Genomic DNA, 20,601 nt, shown 5'->3' with positions numbered 1-20,601 from the left:
CCTTCGGCAAAGTGGCCCTGAACTAGCAATGGCAGACTGTCGTCATACTGACCACATGGGGATATTATCGATGTTGCATCAACACCCAGTGTCGATACAATCACGAACTGTATGTTGAACATTGTGGATGCTCTTTGTACAGCTAAATGATCCCCATAATGTATTCATTTGCTGCATGTTTAGCAGATAGTTGCTCCATTCTTCATCAACAAAGTTGGCAGGGTGTGTAGCAACTCATAATGTAATAAGGGCTCATAATGTAATAAAAACATGTAATAAAAACTCATAATGTAATAATCAGCTCATAATGTAAAAAAAACAAGTGCATAATGTAATAATTAAAATGTAATAAAAGCTCATAATGTAATAATCAGATCATAATGTAATAAAAAATACATTATTACATTATGATCTTTTATTACATTATGAGCCTCCTATGTGGAGGTTCTTAATGTAACACATTATTACATTATTGAAAAATCCATTATTACGTTATGCACTTGTTTTTTTATTACATTATGAGCTGATTATTACATTATGAGTTTTTATTACATTTTTCTTATTACATTATGAGCCCTTATTACATTATGAGCAGTTATTACATTATGAGTTGCTACAGGGTCCTTCACATGAAAAAGTTTGAACCACTGACATAGAAACATAGGTGTTTCAAAATACCTTAGAAGGATTTGATATATTCAAAGACTTGCACAAATGTTCACAATAAAATAAATAAATAGCATATCTACTGTTTTTCAATAGTTAAAACACAAAATAATGCGTAACGCATTCCCAGTCTAAATGGGTTAAACCCCCTCCCCCTATGAAGAACATTAATGGGGGGGCCGCAGTGAATCCTCGTACCCAGGGCCCAGAATTTGGTGCGACACCCCTGTGAATGGCACCTGAGTATGGGTCTTGCAACTTTGTTGAGTTTGTGTATGCTCCAAGCAGCAACACTGTCCCCATGGAAAGATGCCACTTTGTCCCTTCAGGATAAGACCCGTGCAATAGGGCAAGTGGAACTGGTGTTCCGGTTCACACATTACACATTATTTGGTATCAGCCCTGGTACCATGTCGTCACTGTCGGACAGAAACCTCATATCTCCAAGTTTCAAATGTGTATGTTTTTTGGTAAATCAAAGCCCAACTCATCATACAAAAGTGTTGCACAAAAGTAGCGAAAATCCCTTTTTTCATTTTTTTTTTTATAATAACCAAAAAAGGTTTTGGACATACAAGGTTTCTACCCGACAACAAGGATTTGCAGGCAGGTGTGTGCTAGTCTCTTGCCTGTAAATCTCTGTAAGAAAATCTGTGGTTCCTCAGGGGAAATCTCGCTCTTTCGAACGACCATCATTTCGACAACGGAACGTCGGGAGGGTTAGCGACTCACCCCACGGAGGTTAGGGTTCGGGTAAGGGTTAGGTTTGGGTGTCTAAAAGATGACACGTAGAAACAGCGAAACGCTCCCGGTTCCTCAGTGAAGAAAGCTTGAGAAACCAGTCTTCTTGGGGTGTTGTCATCCTTTGACTTCACCAGTCTCAAAGAACTTAGTCCTAAGTTTGGAAATACCAGGGCTGCCATGACACCAATTCAGCGGGTGGCTGAATACTGTTTTAGGTGCCCAAGCAACAACAACAAAAATAATAATTGAAACACATTTGGCAACATGAAAATGTTAAGCTTTGCCAATGAGGTTGGCCAGATTTCTGCCAGCATTGCTTCCACAAATGGCTTTTTGAATAACAGGTGTCTCTCTGTCTCTCCAGCTCTTGAGTAAACAGTAAATACAGTTCAGGATATTATTTTTATAATGTTATCAGAGAGACAGAGAGAGACAGAGAGAGACAGAGAGAGACAGAGAAACAGAGAGAGAGAGAAAAGAAGAAGGTGAGGAAACAAGGAATGTACTACTACTATGACATTACCAGAGAGAGAGAGAGAGAGAGAGAGAGAGAGAGAGAGAGAGAGAGAGAGAGAGAGAGAGAGAGAGAGAGAGAGAGAGAGAGAGAGCTAGAGAGAGAGAGAGAGAGAGAGAGAGAGAGATGAAAACAGGAAACAAGAGCGAGGTGAAAGAAAATTGTCATTTTGAGACAGGCAGCCGGACAGGAAATGACAAACAAGGTGTCATTTTCGTCCAACATGTTGCAGATAGTTTAGTACCCAAAGTCCCTCCTTGCGTCACTCCTATAGCTTTCCTTCTCTTTTTGACCCTCTCTCTGATTTCATTTCGTAGCTCTCTCACATTCTGCTCTCAGTGATATAATTGGTTCTTGCATTAATGAATGTAGATCAATGAAAGACTGACAATGTATACAGACCGGCTATCATGTGCTTAATAGAGTACCAATGGTTAATTGTAGTGGTGCGTGGTGTGTGGTGTGTGCGTGCCTGCGTGCGTGCATGCGCATGCATGTGTGTGTGAGCGCATGTGGGAACCATAATCTAGACACTAGTGGTACAGAGAAGCTGTAACTAACTGGACTGTGGGGATGCATATTTAAACACATACCCTCTCACTTTCTACATATTTTTTATTGGTGAATTGGTATTGTGGGCGTGTGTGTGTGTGCATGTGTGTGTGTGTGTGTGTGTGTGTGTGTGTGTGTGTGTGTGTGTGTGTGTGCGTGTGCGTGTGCGTGTGTGTGTGTGTGTTGGTGTGTGTGCGTGCGTGTGACCACTGGCTCATCCTTCCAAAGCCACTGTCATGACTTTATTAGACCCATACATCACTGACACAGCACACACTGACCCTGGGTGTGTGTGTGAGGAAGAGTATGTCAGTGACCGAGACATAGAGGCGGATAGAGACCATTTGTGTCAATAAACGACTTGGTGGAGGAAGAGAGAGAGTTTGACTAGAACAAGGCATTGAGTCATACAATTTATGATCAACTCATTAATAAGTTTAGATTAACAGGGAACAGGCCCGGCAAACCCACTGGGAATGCTAGTGCTGTAGTCGAGTCCACCTAAAGCGAGTCTAAGTCAAGACCAAGTCCGAGGTGAAAATCTGGTGCACTTTGAGAGCAAAATGAAGAAGATAGATCTATGTAATACATCATGGGATTCTCAGGACATAATTTAACATCTTGAAAAGTTTATAGTTCCTGCTGTTATTTGCACTCATTTTCCGGACTATGGGTTTTCTTACTAAACCATTTACACACATTATCTAGTAATTCATCAATGAAAAGCACCAGACAACTCTCTTATAATGTTAATGTGAATGGGCTCCTCATAATATGGGTATTATTTCATTGTATTGTCTTGACTCTTGACTCGAGTGGACTCGGTAAGGAAACACTCCCAAGTCCCTTAGTCCAAGACCGAGTCAAGGCCGGGTAAAATCATGGGTGAGACCGAGACCGAGACCGAGTCAATGAAAATTTGGACTCGAGTCCTGACTCGAGACGAGTCATTGACTCGAGTACTACAACACTAACCATTATGCTGTTGCAGCTTGCCTGGTGTTGCCAGGGTTATTGAACCGATACGCGGATAAGTTCTGTGTTCAGGTTTCGGTACTCAGACTGGTTATTTTGAGAGTTAAATAGGCTCACACTCTCCCTCCCCACTCCCTCTCCCTCCCCCTAAGTCTCTCTCCCTCCCCGTATCTCTCTCTCTTACTCTTTCTCGCTGATCGAGCTCTGCATGGTCTGACGTCACTCGCAACAAGAAGCCGTTCCATAACAACGGCGATTTGCGATGATGTTTGCAAAAAAAAAACGTTGCCTTACAACATTTGATAACGTGCCGACGTCAGCCGTTGCCTAACAACACTGAGCTGATGCCTGGTCATGTCCAGTCCAGGCTATAAAGTGGCGGCAAAGGTGCGCTGAACTGTCACTGTGAGAGCAGCCTCGGTTTCATTTCGGCGTGTCTTTGTGACGAGGCGTGTGTCTTTCTGTGTGTGGGTCTGTTCAGGATGAGAGATTGTCTGAATGGCTGGGTGACTCGACGTGCACGTGCACGTGCACGTGCGACGTGCGTGTCTCAGGGGTAATAGAGAGATGTGGTAGTGTGGTTGGCCCTCCTTTGTCTGCCAGCACCTTAGTTGTCACTGTTTGGGAGCATTACATTCACACTGAACAGAGACCACCTCTCTCTTTGTCTCTCTACCTCCATGTAGTTCCATGTCTCTCTTCTTTCTCCCTATCCACATCCACACACCACTCTCTCCGACTCTGACATACTCTCTGACTAGCCTCGCGTAGCCAGGCTTACTCATCTGCGAAGAGAAAAGCCTAGTTACAATATGAGGCTGAGACGGCATAGAACGGTGCGACTTCCGCCGTGAGAATTTTCCCGGATGTTGTTGTTTTTTTCACAGTGTGGTGTTCCCACACACTATTCCCCGCTGTGGGAAAAAAAACTGTTCTACTTCTCCCGGCACTTGGGTTGCGCTCGTAATAAACAATATCCAAACAAAAACATGGATTCTGACAAAGTTACACCTATTAAGAGCGAGTTAAGAGCTACAATCTATTTAGGTTTGTTTCGCTGGGGGATGTAAACAGACCTGCACTGCGTGACGTAACTTGACGTAATCTCCTCCTTGTCACTTTCAGCTCTTTACTTTTCGTCCATTTCTCTTGTTGTAAAGGTGTCTTTCTCTTGTCCCTCAGTCTATCCTGCTCACTTTGCATTGTGGTCTTTAATGTGGTGGTTAATGAGGCTGAATTGAAGCTTTCAGTTCTATCTCCACATCAGTGGCAAGCACCAAAGCTTAATGTAACGGGATTACAGATATCTGGTTCATATAAGGTGCTGCGCTAAAAACTGCTAAAAACTGCCGGAGATTAAAAACATTGTCAGATTAGTAAATAATGCAGCTGCACTTGATAAAATGTATAATGGGTGTTTTAGATTCTTTGATACACATCCGCCATTCCTTTGCCGGGAGAAACAACACCGCTTTTACCATTGGCATTGCATTACGGAACGCACACATTGTTATGTTGTTACTTTTTTTTTTGTCATAGCGTAAAACTAAATATTGTCACCATCATGCTTTCATTGCCAGGTAGCAAGCAGTTATAATGATTTTCTCACAAGTTGTCATCTGCTATTTGGACGATAAAAAAAAAACAAAAACATGTGGGCGAAATGGGGGAACTTACAGTATAACAGTTCTTTTGGGATTGTTTGCAATAAAACAGTTGCATGTATATAAACATACATCAACAACACAAGGGCTGTCGATATTCAACACCAGCGCATCAGCAAACAATGAAATATCTCAGTACATTTAAGTACTACCAGGATTCTCTTCAGATAAATATTCTTGAACGCAACTGATGACCATGCTTGAGGATGATAGTCCAGACATTGGCAGTCGGTCTTTATGGACATTCTTTAAGTCTTCATTGACACAGTATTCATTCACTGATTAGCTGCAGCTGTATAGCTTACATGACTGTAATATAAGGTCAGTCTTATCAGAGTATAGTGTAATGAGAGTGTGGCGACAACGCAACAACAACATATCTACTCACGTAGACATGCAGTGTTGGGTGTAACAGGGTTAAAATTAATAGCGTTACTGTAATGGATTACTTTTTGGGGTAACGGAGTAACGTAACGATTTAGTTTAGCAATTAGTTAGTTACTTGGTTATTTTTTCTCAAATACCGGTACACAGTAATGGTGTTACTGACTGATTGATTGATTGATTGATTGATTGATTGTTTTATTAGACAAAAATGGAGAACAGTACAAGTTTAGTCAATACAATTGAAATGTAGTACAGTACAAGTACAGTTAAACACCCTGCCTAAAAGGAACATCCCAAATAAGACTTTTCTTTTTTACGGTCGTTTTTACGTTGGAAGCCCTCTGTATTTAATTCATGAACATAATAAATAGCAAGCAAAGAAAACATACAATAATATCGCAGTTCTAAAAAACGCTATGTACAGGATAGGGGAAACAAGGGGGTGGGGGTGCTCACTTATCGACTGTCTATGGGAGAAGTGATAACTATCTCCTTCTCTGGCATCCTGAAAGGTGAGTTTTCAGGGCAGTTTTGAAGGATGCCAGTGAGCTACATGTTTTAAGGGAGTTAGTCAAGGAATTCCACACCTGGGTGGCAGTGATGTAGCGATCCCTTGCAGTCTGTGGTGATTGTGCAATCATTCTACCGTATTCAATGGCTCACCACTTTTGGTGTGATACACTGGTTACCGTATTACTGGTCGTGTTTACATTCATTTGTCGCACGTGTGCGACATGGCAGAGCTTGAGAGAAGACAGAGAGGTTGCTCTTTAGTAAGGCCGTGGAAGTATTCACACCGTTTTTGGATTTACTGGTGAAAGGAGGAGATCAACGTCAATGCAAATTAGTAGGGGTGTAATCGTCCTTGTATCTCCAAGTTTCAAATTTGTATGTTTCTTCGTAAAGTAAAGCTATGGTTTATCATACAAGGCCGTCGCACAAAAGTAGTGAAAACAGCAGATCTACCACCGCGAGGCCTTGTGTTCTTGTAGATCATCTGTTTTCACTGGTTTAGTTCATTTTTTAAAATGATAAATACAAAATGAACGGTTTCGGACATACAAGGTTTCCACCCGACAACGACGTAATGTTATTGTAACTGAATCGAAAAAACTACTTTAATTAGCAATGATCTACTATATCGATTTGCAAAAGCATTTATCGTACCGTTTGGCTTTGTATATCGTATCGTATTGTTTTGCAATGCAAATAATGATTTAGCAAGTTTTAGCAAGTTTAAGAGGGAAAATGAAAAAGAGGGGCCTAATTACTTTTCCATTCCATATAGTTACTCTTGGTCTATCGATAAATGTGTGTAATCTCTGTGTTCATGTCAAGGTGCGAGTTTGCATATGCAATATAAAGTCCATGTATTTGCTAAAGAATCACATGTTTACTTATTTTAATCCATAACTAGAAGCTCGGCCGCCGAGCGTCTAGTCGGCGCCCTGGCCAACTCGGGAACAATGTATAAGGGATGAATGCCCCGCCCTTTAATGCAAACCCCATTATACCTGTTGTCATAGGATCTGTTTTGACCATCTGTTTGCGTGTGTCCATTTATGCCCATATATGGGGATATCTATCTGTCTACGTACATTTTATGTCCATATATGGAGATCTCTGTAGGACCCGTTTTGACCATCTGTTTGCCTGTGTCCATTTATGCCCATACATGGAGTTATTTGTCTGTCTGCGTCCATTTTATGCCCATATATGGAGATCTCTGTAGGACCTGTATTGACCATCTGTTTGCCTGTGTCCATTTATGCTCATATATGGAGATATCTGTATCTGTCTGTCTGCATCCATTTCATGCCCATATATGGAGATCTCTGTATCTGTTTGTCTGTGTCCCTTTATGCCCATTATGGAGATCTCTGTATCTGTCTGTGCCTCCGACTGTGTTGCAGACACAGTGCTGGTTCCCCTTTAATGCAAACCCCATTATACCTGTTGTCATAGGACCCGTTTTGACCATCTGTTTGCCTGTGTCCATTTATGCCCATATATGGAGATATCTGTATCTGTCTTTTTGCGTCCATTTTATGCCCATATATGGAGATCTTTGACCATCTGTTTGCCTGTGTCCATTTATGCTCATATATGGAGATATCAGTATCTGTCTGTTTGCATCCATTTTATGCCCATGGCGGGGAACGCGCGTGCTCTAATTTGAAATAGGGAATGAATGCCCCACTCTTTAATGCAAACCCCATTATACCTGTTGTCATAAGAGCCGTTTTGACCATATGTTTGCCTGTGTCCTTTTATGCCCATATAGGAACATCAGAATACGTAACCATGGCATTTTTTGTTGACTCATGTGGTGTACGTGATCTCAGAGCCTTTTATGAAGTGATGTCACAATGAGTCAGCGCTTGCGCCGATTTCCTCCGGAACATTTATAGATAGATAATAGATTTTTCCCTTTAAAAACTTGTCTATTGACACATTTCACACAGATGTAATGTCTTTGCTAAATAGTTACTATAGCGTTAAATCATTGAATCGTATCGTATCGTATCGCCATGAATGAACCAATATCATCCATGTATCGGGATACGTATCATATCGTTGTTCAAATGTATCATCTATCTATAAATGGGACAAATCTCTGTCTGTTTGTTTGTTTGTTTGTTTGTTTGTAATCCGCGTATCTCGAGAACCGTTCGTCCCACCGGCTTCAGATTCGGCACACGCGTTCCCCGCCGCGGCGCGGAGTGCAGTGCCGGGTCTCGACCCGACCCGACGCGCGGTTTTCCCGAACCGGCGCGAAACGTTCGGAATCTCCTTATGCGGGGTTGATTGTTGACATCAGGCTGTTCCGGAGGAAATCGGCGAAAGCTCTGACTCATTGTGACATCACTTCATAAAAGGCTCTGACATCACGTACGCCACATGAGTCAACAAAAAATCTCTGTGATTGTGTATGTATGTATGTAATCCGCGTATCTCGAGAACCGTTCTTCCCACGGGCACGCGCGTTCTCCATATATGGGCATAAAATGAATGCCCCCATATATGGGCATAAAATGGATTGCAGACAGACAGATACAGATATCTCCATATATGGACATAAATGGACAGAGGCAAACAGATGGTCAAAGATCTCCATATATGGGCATAAAATGGACGCAGACAGACAGATACAGATATCTCCATATATGGGCATAAATGGACACAGGCAAACAGAACCGGCACTGTGTCTGCAACACAGTTGGAGGCACAGACAGATACTCCATATATGGGCATAAAATGGACGCAGATAGACAGATATCTCCATATATGGGCATAAAATGGACCCAGAACTATAACTGCAGTGATCTCCATATATGGACATAAAATGGACGCCGACAGACAGATACAGATATCTCCATATATGGGCATAAATGGACACAGGCAGACAGATGGTCAAAACGGGTCCTATGAAAACAGGTATAATGGGGTTTGCATTAAAGGGCGGGGCATTCATTCCCTATTTACATTGTTCTGAGTTGGCCAGGTCGCCGACTAGACGCTGGGCCGCCCGAAGGGCGGCCCAGCTTCTAGTTCTACAAATTAGCCATGGTGAAGCCCAGAACAGCTCCACAACACTCTGGGTAGGCTGCACTCTGGATTTAAGTTTTTGGTAACGGAAAAGTATTCTAACGAGTTACTTTTATCAGTGGGTAACGCAGTAACGTAACAGATTATTGTTTTATGACGATAACACTGTAACCTAGATAGATAGATAGATAGATAGATACCTTTATTATCCCAAGGGGGAAATTTAGTTGTCCAGTAGTAGCACAGCAGTATACAGTTATTTACAAAGTTACAGAGACGTAAGAAAGATAGATAAGAAGTCCTCTGGTGGGCCATTTGAATGCACTATACCAGGGGTCTTCAACAGGGGGTCCGGGACCCCTAAGGGGTCCTCAGAGTTACTACAGGGGGTCCTCCAAATCTTGTTTTCTTTTTTATATTAACCACTTGAACCCTAGCGTCCATATTCCAAGAACTTTAGCCAAAAATAGCAGATCTACAAGCTCACGCTGCGAGGCGTTGTGAGCTTGTAGATCGGCTATTTTGAGCAAAAGAGCTTTGGTGTAGAGGGGGAAAAGAGCACACTAAGTACAAGGAGTGAAAGGTCATTTTGTTAAGTATTGACGGTTCAAGTGGTTAAATATCTGAAAACACAAGTTGACATGAATCCAAAATGCACCGATGATTGTAACTATGGAATATATTAACAGGTTGTGGGGGGTCCCTGCTTCATCTCTCTCTCTCTCAACTAAGGGGTCCTTGGCCTGAAAACGTTGAAGACCCCTGCACTATACAGAGAGACAGAAGTGCAATCTTTGTTCATTATTAGTAGTCAATACATGCATGCATTGATTCACAATATTATACAGCAGACTGTTAGGAACATCACAAAACAGTCTGTGGCCTATTCAGAGGTACGTCTGAGTCAGAAATGCCATGACTACAAATAAGCCACCGAGAGATAAAAAATCTGTTTTTTGGTGTAGAATTGATGTCCAAAAAAAGACCAACAACTAAGAAAAAGTAAAATGTCATGTCATAAGACCTTAAAAGGTCAACGATTTGATCCCAGCAACAGTTCCAGGTGTTCGCCGGGAGTCAAGGCCTATTATGATCCAGGTCTTATGCCTTATGCCTTAACTTCTTTACCTTTTTTTCACTATTTTGAAAAACATTTTTAAATACTTCAAATGCTGATCTACATCTGCACATTGTGAACTTGCAGATCAGCTATTTGAAATATTTAAAAAACAAAAACAAAATAGTAACAAAAGGCAAAGAAGTTAAGGCATAAGGCATAAGACCTGGATCATAATAGGGCCAGTGTTCTGTTGTTAGACTGATAAGTAATGTGAAAACACAGATGTTTATCATCTAGGCCAGGGCTACTCAGCAAAATACAAAAAGTCAGAGGGCCGCAAGCTAAAAATGACGGTCGTATTTTGGACATTTAGTCTAGACAATGATTTTGTAACACAATGCATGAAAAGTCTAATAAATAAGGAAACGGACTAGAAAACAGACACATTTCCATCTGTAAGGACAAACCTTAAAGAACAAAAGAAGAAATGATTAATGATGAAATTATGAAGTTTCTTATTTTGGAACACATAAAATAGCAAAAAAGTCTTGTATAAAACAATACAAAAATAGTTTCTTAGTGGTTTTGGAGAGTAACTGAAAAATTATTTGTCCACACTGAAAGTAGACAAAATATATTTGTATTGGTATGACCATGGCAGGCCACATAGACATGCTGCTGGGGCCGCATGCGGCCCACGGGCCGCAGGTTGAATAGCGCTGATCTAGGCCTATAATAATGTTATTTGGAATAAAACAGTAATGAGATTTAATACAATCTAAATGAAAAGAAAACAGTAATGAGATATCACCAATTTATGAATGTAGACAAAAACATATGAAAATCGATGAAAAGGTTGTGGAGGTCCCTGCTTCATCTCTCTTAACTAAGGGGCCCTTGGCCTGAAAACGTTGAAGACCCTTGGCTTATACCAAATGGGAACTTCAGTTTTCAGCTTCACCCAACTGAGGGTTGCCCACAGAGGAGCGCAGAGGGGGGAGCAGTTACAGTAGGGGTCACAGTAGGTGTCTTGCTCAGGGACACTTCCACACATTGCTGACCTGGACTGGAATCGAACCTGAGACAACCAGGGTCTCTGGTTCCCCAGGCGAGCTCACTAACAACTCAGCTATGGCCTCCCCAAAAGGTTTTGGAGTCAAAGCAATCCAATAATACAGATTAGAATACAAAAAGGTTTTTCAATAACAACAAAAAACCAGGAGAGGAAAAGAGAAAAAAGTCATACCTGTGCTATAAGGCTGTATGTGTTCATTTAGGAGCTGGACATGAGTGAAAGACACTTCTGGGTACACACGCACGCACGCACGCACGCACGCACACACACACACACACACACACACACACACACACTGTTTCTGTGCTTTGCTTTAGTGTTTTGCTGTTATTAAGAGCAGTAGTGGACTAAAGTAGCTCTTGACTCTGACAGGCCCTCAATCATCTGCCCACACGCACACACACCGTCCTGAAGTGCGTCTCTGTTGAGTGTATGAGTGTGAATGAGGGTGATGAGGGGTGTAATTATGGGGTGCTCCTGTTTGACAGTGTCCTGTTAGCTGGCACACAGTAGTTCTCAACCTGTGGGCCCGTGAGGGTATTGCAAGTGGGCTCCCAAACAACTGGCACAACTTTAAGATTTTAACAATAATATAACATTGAAACATCGACCGACAGGTTTTTCAGTGTTCGTACCTTATTTCCGCTGGCAACTGGAAATGTGGCCAGATGTAAACAAAAAATACATGGCCAGACGGAGTGTTGTCTTTCAAAAAAGATTGTATACACGATCATCAGAAAAAAGCTTGTTTTAACCAAAAGACACATCCGGGAAAAGAATCAGAGATAAATAGATTTTTCAAAATCTTATAACATGGAGCCAGGTGGAGTGGAAAATTTTTCGATGACGTAATTTCTGGTTACTATATTCTGGGATTTGTAGTCCTGCGGATCACTCACGAGACCCGCCTCGCGGAAACGCGAGGACTTTCATGAGTGGCTGAAATCCTTGCCGGACACATGGAGTCAGACCTAGTAAAGGCATGAAGACAATATAAAACTTGTAGGCTACTGAGAAAAGCCTGCATTTGCACAATGCACAGCTATTAATTTGTCACTACAGTGCTCAAAATAAACTGTGCAAAAAAAAAATTGAAACTTACTTTGTACTGTGCTTAAAAAAGGTAAAACTTTGTAACCTTGCTAAAGAGAAAAACATACTGAGAAGCTAGTAATTTGTCACTACTGTGCTCTTACTAATTATCAGTTAAATTGTTATAGTTTGGATATGGCTTTGGGCGTATTATGCTGTGTGTATTATTGTAATGGATCAGTAGCGCGTAGGTACACTGTATTGCTTTGCACTTGAGCGAGCAGCACTAACGCTCATACGCACTTTCATAATTAAGATTATTGAGAGGGGCGCTTCCGCGAGGCGGGTCTTAACTCAATCCTGGTGGGTTTAGGAAACACGCGTGCGGGAGAGTGGCATTAAGCGTAAACCACTGAAAAAGCGGAAAGAAGGCATAGGTCGTCTTTGGTGGTGAATGTGATACCAATAAATAAGAACTACGTATGTAGGTTCCATTGATCTAAAGTGGAACGAATGCTTTCAAGATTATTAAGTGGAACCTGATCCAGAAAAGGCTGCGAACCACAGAGCTCGCAATATTTTTAGAACGGTTTGTTTTATGTCTTTTTGTAAAGTATTTTCTGTACAATATGTCTTTGTGTGAGGAGCCAAGTCATTTAGAAGAGGGTCTGCCTGTGTGTCCAGATATGGGGGGTTGCGGGGTATCACGGGACCTGACTAAGTAAAGGTGAACGCACACCGGCTGCGGACAGGCTGTGCACATTTTACCCTAACCCTGGCCTCAGTAAAACTATGCCTAAACCTAACCTTAACCCTGACCCTGACCCTGACCCTGACCCTGACCCTGACCCTAACCCTAAGTCGGACTAATGGGACGTCGGACTATCGAGATTTTCCTGCGGCAGGTGGGAGAAAATAGAACAGTGGCGTATTCGGAGCGGCGGGCGAAACGTGAAAACGCGCGCCTGCGTGGGTATGTCCATTGAAAATAATGTGGGGTGGCTGTTTTGACACGCGCCATCCGCAGCCACTGTGTGCTCTTCAATGTGCGGTGTTAAACATCGTTACCATGTTTATTTATTTATTTTCGGATATACGTTTCAATTATCAGCTATACAGTAAATATCGATTTAGCCTAATCTAGCCTGACCCTGTGGGAACAACAAGGGCAACATTCCTCTTAGTTCAGCAAACCAGAGGGTTTACATTCACTCTGGGGCAGCTAAAATAGCATTCTTGGATGGCTCTGGGACAGTGGTGAAAAGGTTTAACACTCGCAATCCCCATTCCAACGCATTTCCTTTTCCCTGTTGACAGAAACATGGTGACTGTGGAGGTTTTTTGGACGTATCCATGGATATATACCGGTACTGTAGATGTACAGTAGATACTGTACCACACTGGCTGCTGCTGCTCAGGGGCGTCAATTGGGTATGGTAGGGGTATGCAGCTGCCATACCCTGGGTCCAGGGGGGAAAATAAAAGTTACTTTTAAATATAAAAAAACTGACGCCACTGCTGCTGCTCACTGGAGCGATGTGTCAACACGGCAGTCACATTAAGAGGGTTAAGCCGCGCCTCCTAATGTGTGTATTCCCCATGTGTGTGTCTAATGAAGCAGGTCTCTCCCCTCAATTAAAATCATCATAACTCATTCTCTGCCCAATTTTCAAGCAGCTTTGTTTGTCAGACATTTACTGTAGTTACTTGTTATGACATGTCATACCAAAACACCTGATAATACATCTGATCTTATTAACAGTAATGGTTATTATTAAGCAGATTTTCTTTTGGTCTCAGGTACTTATACAACTCGGGCATCATATCTGAAGTTATGGCAAGCTGCCCCACTTATTATGGCAATGATGTTGACATGGCCAATACATGGTCTATACTACACATTTATTGCGACCGTAGGTCGCGGTTAACTATGAAAACCGTCACACCTTGTCAGTAATTACGTCAACCTCAATGTCCTATAGCTGACCTTTGACATCACATTGTTGTGACATCACATTGTGACATCACATTCCGTCCTTGTCCCTTGTATGCCCATATGGAGATCCCTGATGTCATCAATATTAAGCCCATAGCTTGGAATACCCATATATGGACATATTGTGTGAGTCTCATGTGGTCTATAACGTAAGACATCTATGATTTTATTTTAACCTTTATTTAACCAGTAAAAACACATTGTTACAAAATCTCTTTTTCAAGTGGGAACTGGCCAAGAGGCAGATTAGAATTTCACATCTCTGCTGTACACAATACAAAACAAAACAACAGTAGTACATCCATGATACACAGCAAAAAACCTTATAAAAGAAAACCTCCAACATCAGATGCCAGATGTCAGCCATATCCATATTTGGGGAAATATTTTGTCCACAGTTTGTTCAACTTAAAGAACCAACCGCAACTCGAATCACACTTGCAAATTAATTCCGGGGCGATGTCACTTTTCGCCCTTAGGCAAGACTGGTATCTATAGTATGGATGTATGTACCTGGTATACACTGAAAAGAAGAAAAAAATGGCATGTTGTCTACTCTAGCCCGTATAACTACCATAATTTATTCTTCACTGTATCCTGTTTGCTGTAGTATATTGTTGCACCTTTTGGATCCAAACATTTCGTAATTGTAAACTTTCAGACAATGTACAGAAAGATGAATGAACGAAGAGTACTGACAGAGTCTCTCCATATGTGTACCATAGCCATAGCCAATGCTGAGAAAAAATACTGTAAGTTTGTATCCCCAGACCCTTACAAAATCAGGCTTAATTATGTCGCGATTTATTCTATAGTATAGCCTACAGCAGTGGTTCTCAAAGTGGATTTCAAGGACTCTCTAGGTTCCGTTATGGGGGTCTAAATTGAACCTTACACGTTTGTAACTTTGACAGTGTGCAAATGGAACCAGATGGACCCGTCAGGGTCCATTTGGTTCCATTTGTACACTGTCAAAGTTAAGAGGACACATTCGAATTTCAAAGTTTGAGAACCACTGGCCTACAGTACCTCCAGTAATAGCTGTACGCTATTAGATCTAACCAACTGAAGCCATATGTCAGTGAGAGATGAGGGATGTCTCTGGCCAATCCAAATCCAAATCAACAGGGACAATCCGGATGTTGATGGGTAATATCTTGAGTGTGGGTTACCTCATTAGCTAGTCTTTTTTGCTGGTCTCACATGGGAGACAGAGGAGCAGTGCCAGGTATGATGGGCCACCACCAGGTTGTGGATGTGATGAATTGGATGGGAGACAATCGAGAATATAGTTGACTGTTCACTTTCCAATCCTTTAATATTGTTTTTTCTACCTCCAAATGTTTTAATGAGTCAGACAATGAAGGGCACGTGTGTGGCATATGTGTGTGTTGGTGTCTCTCTAAATCAGGGGTTTTCAAAGTGGGTGACGGGGCACCATGGGGTGCCGCGATGGCAGTCCAAGGGTGCCACGAGATAATTTGATAATATTTTGAATTTATTTGGACACTTAAAAATATATTTTGTATCATTTTCAAATACAGTACAAAGATGTTTTCATTTACCAAAATGGCTATTATCTCAATGTTTTCCTCGCAACATAATCTTGGGGAGAATAATGGCAAAAATGCCCTTATGTTTCCCCTTATATGGAGGTGAATTAATTTGAATGTACAATGCAATTCTGATTTAATCAAACAAAAATGTAACAATTTTGATTAAAAAATAGTTAGATCATACTGTTATGCTAAAGGGTATAATAAATACAGTATAAGGTGCTGGGAGTGAAAATTATAAATACATTTATAATGTAGGGGTGCCTCGGAGGAAAAAATATTTATAGGGGTGCCCTGAGCCAAAAAAGTTGGGAACCCCTGCTCTAAATCACAGTTAAAGGACCATACCAATGCAATACATTGTCTGTTCATTCAGTAGCTTTTGCCATATATCAACCGTTTACAGTTATTTATTGTATTTTATTTATATTTTGTGCATCCATAGTAATTAAAATGTTACTGAACAGAATATACAGTACCTGTGTAATTGAGTCAATGTTGGCTAAACATCACTGAGAAACAATGTTAAGAAGTTATGAATGTTTGAATTGCTGTTATTCAACTGTTTGTTTACAGCTATAGACTTTTCAAATCAATCCATGTTTTAAAATGCTTTAAAACGCAATGTTAATGACGCCCCCCCATAAACACCATAGTGCTCTCTAAAATATTTAAATACACTATGCTTTGCAAAATGAGAGGCAGTAATGTCAGTTATCCTTTGAGTCAGAGTCAATGGGCTAAATAGGCCAGACCACCAGTGTGGTCTTTAAAGCCCCTGTGGTTGGGAAATACAGTACCTGTTTCCAGGGACGTGCTGGGCCCCTGATTCAGCCCGGGAAAAAGAGTTGGAGAGGCCCTCATTGCGCGCTATAGAGAGAGAGATCTCTCTCTCTATAGCGCTGCTGCTACTCAAAGATTTGCCATTTCAGATCATGACAAGTGACAAGCCAGTGGGCCAATTACATGAGTTATATTTCGTCGTTGTCGGGTGGAAACCTTGCATGTCCAAAACCGTTTGTTTTGTATTTATCATTTTAAAAATGATTTAAACTAGTGAAAACAGCCGATCTACAAGCACACAACGCCTCGCACCGCGAGGCGTTGGGTGGTTGTAGATCAGCTGTTTTCAGTACTTTCGGCCTTGTATAATGAAGCAGGGCTTTGCTTTGCGAAAGAATGTATCAATTTGAAACAAGGTTTCTGCCGGCCGACAGTGACGATTTACTTTGTTGGCCGCCCAGCCCCCAAAATGTAACGAAGGCCGACATTTTATTTTTATTTTTCTCCTAATGGCCGGCCTGGATGGGCCGGGAATGAACCGGCCGTTCGGGAGTTGTCCCGCTTTCCCCAATGGCCAGCACGTCCCTGCCTGTTTCATAATCACAATGTTTCATTAAACATGGAAACCAATATTGTGTGTGTGTGTGTGTGTGTGTGTGTGTGTGTGTGTGTGTGTGTGTGTGTGTGTGTGTGTGCGTGCGTGCGTGCGTGCGTGCGTGCGTGCGTGCATGCGTGCGTGCGTGTGTGTGTCCTCCCCCGCCTGATTCATGTAGCACACAGTATAGGTTGGCTATTTTCGGCATGTGTGACACTCGCACGCGTTTCTGTATAAAGTTTAAATCAATGTTATACCCTGTATGTCGTCTCCAGGTGAGCCTGATGCACAACGGCTGGCCGGTGATCTCGGCGTTCGCCGGTGACCAGGACGTGACGCGCGAGGCGGCCAGCAACGGCGTTCTGATCCAGATGGAGAAGGGAGACCGGGCTTACCTCAAACTGGAGCGAGGCAACCTGATGGGAGGCTGGAAATACTCGACGTTCTCCGGGTTCCTGGTGTTCCCCATGTAGAAGAGGAGGAGACAGGCGGTGGAGGGGATCTGATGACCATTGAAGGGACGTTTAAGGAACTGGAGAAGACTGGAGATGGGGGGAGATGAGAGAGAAGTTGTGGGATTGGGAGGGGGGACAATGGACTTCTGCTTGGATGCTACGGAGGAGAGAGGGAGGAATGGACCTGGATTGATAGAATGAGAGATGGGATGTGACAAAGAAAAGTATTTCAGTGGTAATAGAAAAAGATAATCACTGGTAAAAAGGAGTAGAGTACATGTTCAGTTGTGAAGCCGGTTTTGCCACCACCCTCCCTCTCTCCTAGTCCTCCATCCATCCATCCATCCATCCGTCCGTCCGTCCGTCCGTCCGTCCGTCCGTCCGTCCGTCCATCCATCCATCCATCCATCCATCCGTTCGTCCGTCCATCCATCCATCCATCCATCCATCCATCCATCCATCCATCCATCCATCCATCCATCCATCTCTGCCTCATTCGACTGAAGCTTTGGACAGCCAAACCTTTTTTTATTCTCCGACGAAAAAAAAAAAAAAAAGTGAGCAATTGTTTCTCAGTGTTCTAAAGGCCACGTTGTTTTCACCCTCCCCTCTTTCACGTCCCGGGCATTCCTACAGTCCTATACTATCATATTCTCTAGATTTATTCACCTTTACATTTCAACCCATCCAAATCATTTCTGCACCTTATTTTCCGATTAAATGCTGGTAGTGTGTAATTGAAACCTGTAGATATGACATATGTATATGTGTTGGGTAGGCCTACTTCACACTGGGTGGCATTGCTATTCTCTCATACAGTACCTTATTAGCATTACAATGTATTTTTTTAATCCTGTGTGATGACAGTGTCAAAGGACGGTTGTCCTTCCTTACAGTATAGAATATGTATTGTACCAAATTATAGTATATAATCATCATTAGCCTTGGGATATCTAAAGGTATGAGAAATATATGAAAGTGCTCGGGTTCTCTTCTATTTTCCTGAAGGCGTTCTTTTTATTATAATTGTTTAATTTGGGAATGAAGTCTGCTATGGAAAATACTATTCAGCTGCACAACAATAGAAGTTTCTATAGTTTATATAGTTTAATTTTACAAATTAAAATGTATATACTTTAAAAGTGGCATCAACTCTGAATTAAAGGAACTGGTATTCTTTTCTATTCCCCAGCTCAGGGACATGCTGGGCCCCTGATTCAGCCTGGGAAAAAGACTTTGAGAGGTCCTCATTGTGCGCTATGGAGAGAGATCTCCCTATAGCACTGCTGCTACTCAAAGATTTGCCATTTCAGATCATGACAAGTGACAAGCCAGTGGGCCAATTACATGAGTTATATTTCGTTGTTGTCGGGTGGAAACCTTGTATGTCCAAAACCGTTTGTTTTGTATTTATCATTTAAAAAAAAAAGATTTAAACTAGTGAAAACAGCCGATCTTGTAGATCGGCTGTTTTCACTACTTTAGTGCGACCGCCTTGTATGATGAAGCAAGTCTTTGCTTTGCGAAAAATGTACAAATTTGAAACTTGGAGATACGATGTTTCTGCCCGACAGTGACGAGTTACTTTGTTGGCCACCCAGCCCCCAAAATGGAACGAAGGCCGACATTTTATTTTTATTTTTTCCTAATGGCCGGCCTGGGAATGAACTGGCCGTTCGGGATTTGTCCCGCTTTTCCCAATGGCCAGCACGTCCCTGCCCCAGCTGACCTCTCAGTGAATGGACCTTATCTGTCCACTGTACCTTTTTTGTACTTCTCCTCGATTCATCATCTCTCCATCCACTTACCACCACTCCCTCCCTCCCTCCACCCATCCATCCATTCTTTCTCTCCATCCCCTTCTCCCCTTCTTGCTCAGTCGTTCTCTCTGACAACGCTGATAACCAATAAGTACAGGCATCTCTCCCGTCACACGTCTCAGTCAATCCCTTCCACTCTTCCCTCTCTTGATGTTCATGGTCCATTCCTTCACCCGCCCCTCAACCACCACCACCACCACCACCACCACCCCAGCCAACCAGCCAAACCCCACCTGTCTGTGTTTTCTCTGCTGCTGTACTTGTTTACCTCCCAGTGCGGATCACTCCTCCCTTGCTTCTCTTCAGTGTTGGACTTTGGTGGCACTGAAAACCTGGAAACCAACCACAGACTCTCTTGCTGTATAACTGGATATATATATATATTAGCATATTATATATACAGTACATTATATAATTTATATCGTTGTTGTCGGGTGGAAACCTTGTATGTCCAAAACCGTTCATTTCGTATTTATCATTTAAAAAATTAACTAAACCAGTGAAAACAGCCGATCTACAAGCACACAGTTGTGTGCTTGTAGATCTGCTGTTTTCACTACATTTGTGCGACGGTCTTGTATGATGAAGCAGGGCTTTATTTTACGAAAAAACATACAAATTTGATTAGATACGAGGGTTTCTGCCCGACAGTGACGATATATATAGTATGACAGACACACAACCTCTAAAACAGAATTTCTGTTCTTCTGATATAATGATGATGATGATGATGATGATGATAACAACAACAACTGGATCTGGTTCATGACTATATTATGTATTTCTGTATTTCAATGTTATATAAAAGAGAAAAAAGTACTCTAAGAGAAACCTACTAGTGATTGTTGTGTGGAAATCTGAGGCTGCCGTTCTGCTCTTCTGATTAAAACCATGCTTCTTGTTATTTTGTTTTGGGTTAAACCAAGTTGTGGCTAAAAAAAACTGAAACTACTATTACTGTACCTTAAAAAAAACTAAAAGAGAAAAAAAATACATATAAAGGAATTTTATTGAGGATGAAGATTATAAACTTGACTGTAAGATATATGTGAATATTTAGACTACGACGACGACACCTTTTGTTTTTTTGTTCTATCAAACAATCAAATCAATTTATCTACTGTTTTTTTATTTGCTTTGATGAAACCAATAAAATTTAAAATGGTTCGTTTACTTTT

General features: G+C 41.8%; 1 protein-coding gene across 1 annotated transcript in view; it reads left to right on the top strand.

Annotated features, from left to right (window-relative positions):
* Positions 1–17,621, top strand: part of cbln1 (cerebellin 1 precursor) — a gene marked incomplete at both ends in the record, with an annotated part of 37,339 nt that extends 19,718 nt beyond the window's left edge. Inside the window, one exon of the mRNA XM_080736641.1 lies at positions 17,424–17,621. Coding sequence (XP_080592767.1) covers positions 17,424–17,621 — 198 coding nt within the window. The remainder of the gene's footprint in view (positions 1–17,423) is intronic.
* Between the last annotated feature and the right edge of the window lie 2,980 nt (positions 17,622–20,601).

This window comes from Nannobrachium achirus (genome assembly GCF_963921795.1).
Source record: "Nannobrachium achirus genome assembly, chromosome: 11".
Classification (NCBI taxonomy): Eukaryota; Metazoa; Chordata; class Actinopteri; order Myctophiformes; family Myctophidae; genus Nannobrachium; species Nannobrachium achirus.
Note: the sequence above shows the minus strand (reverse complement) of the source record. Positions and strands in the feature narration are given on the sequence as shown.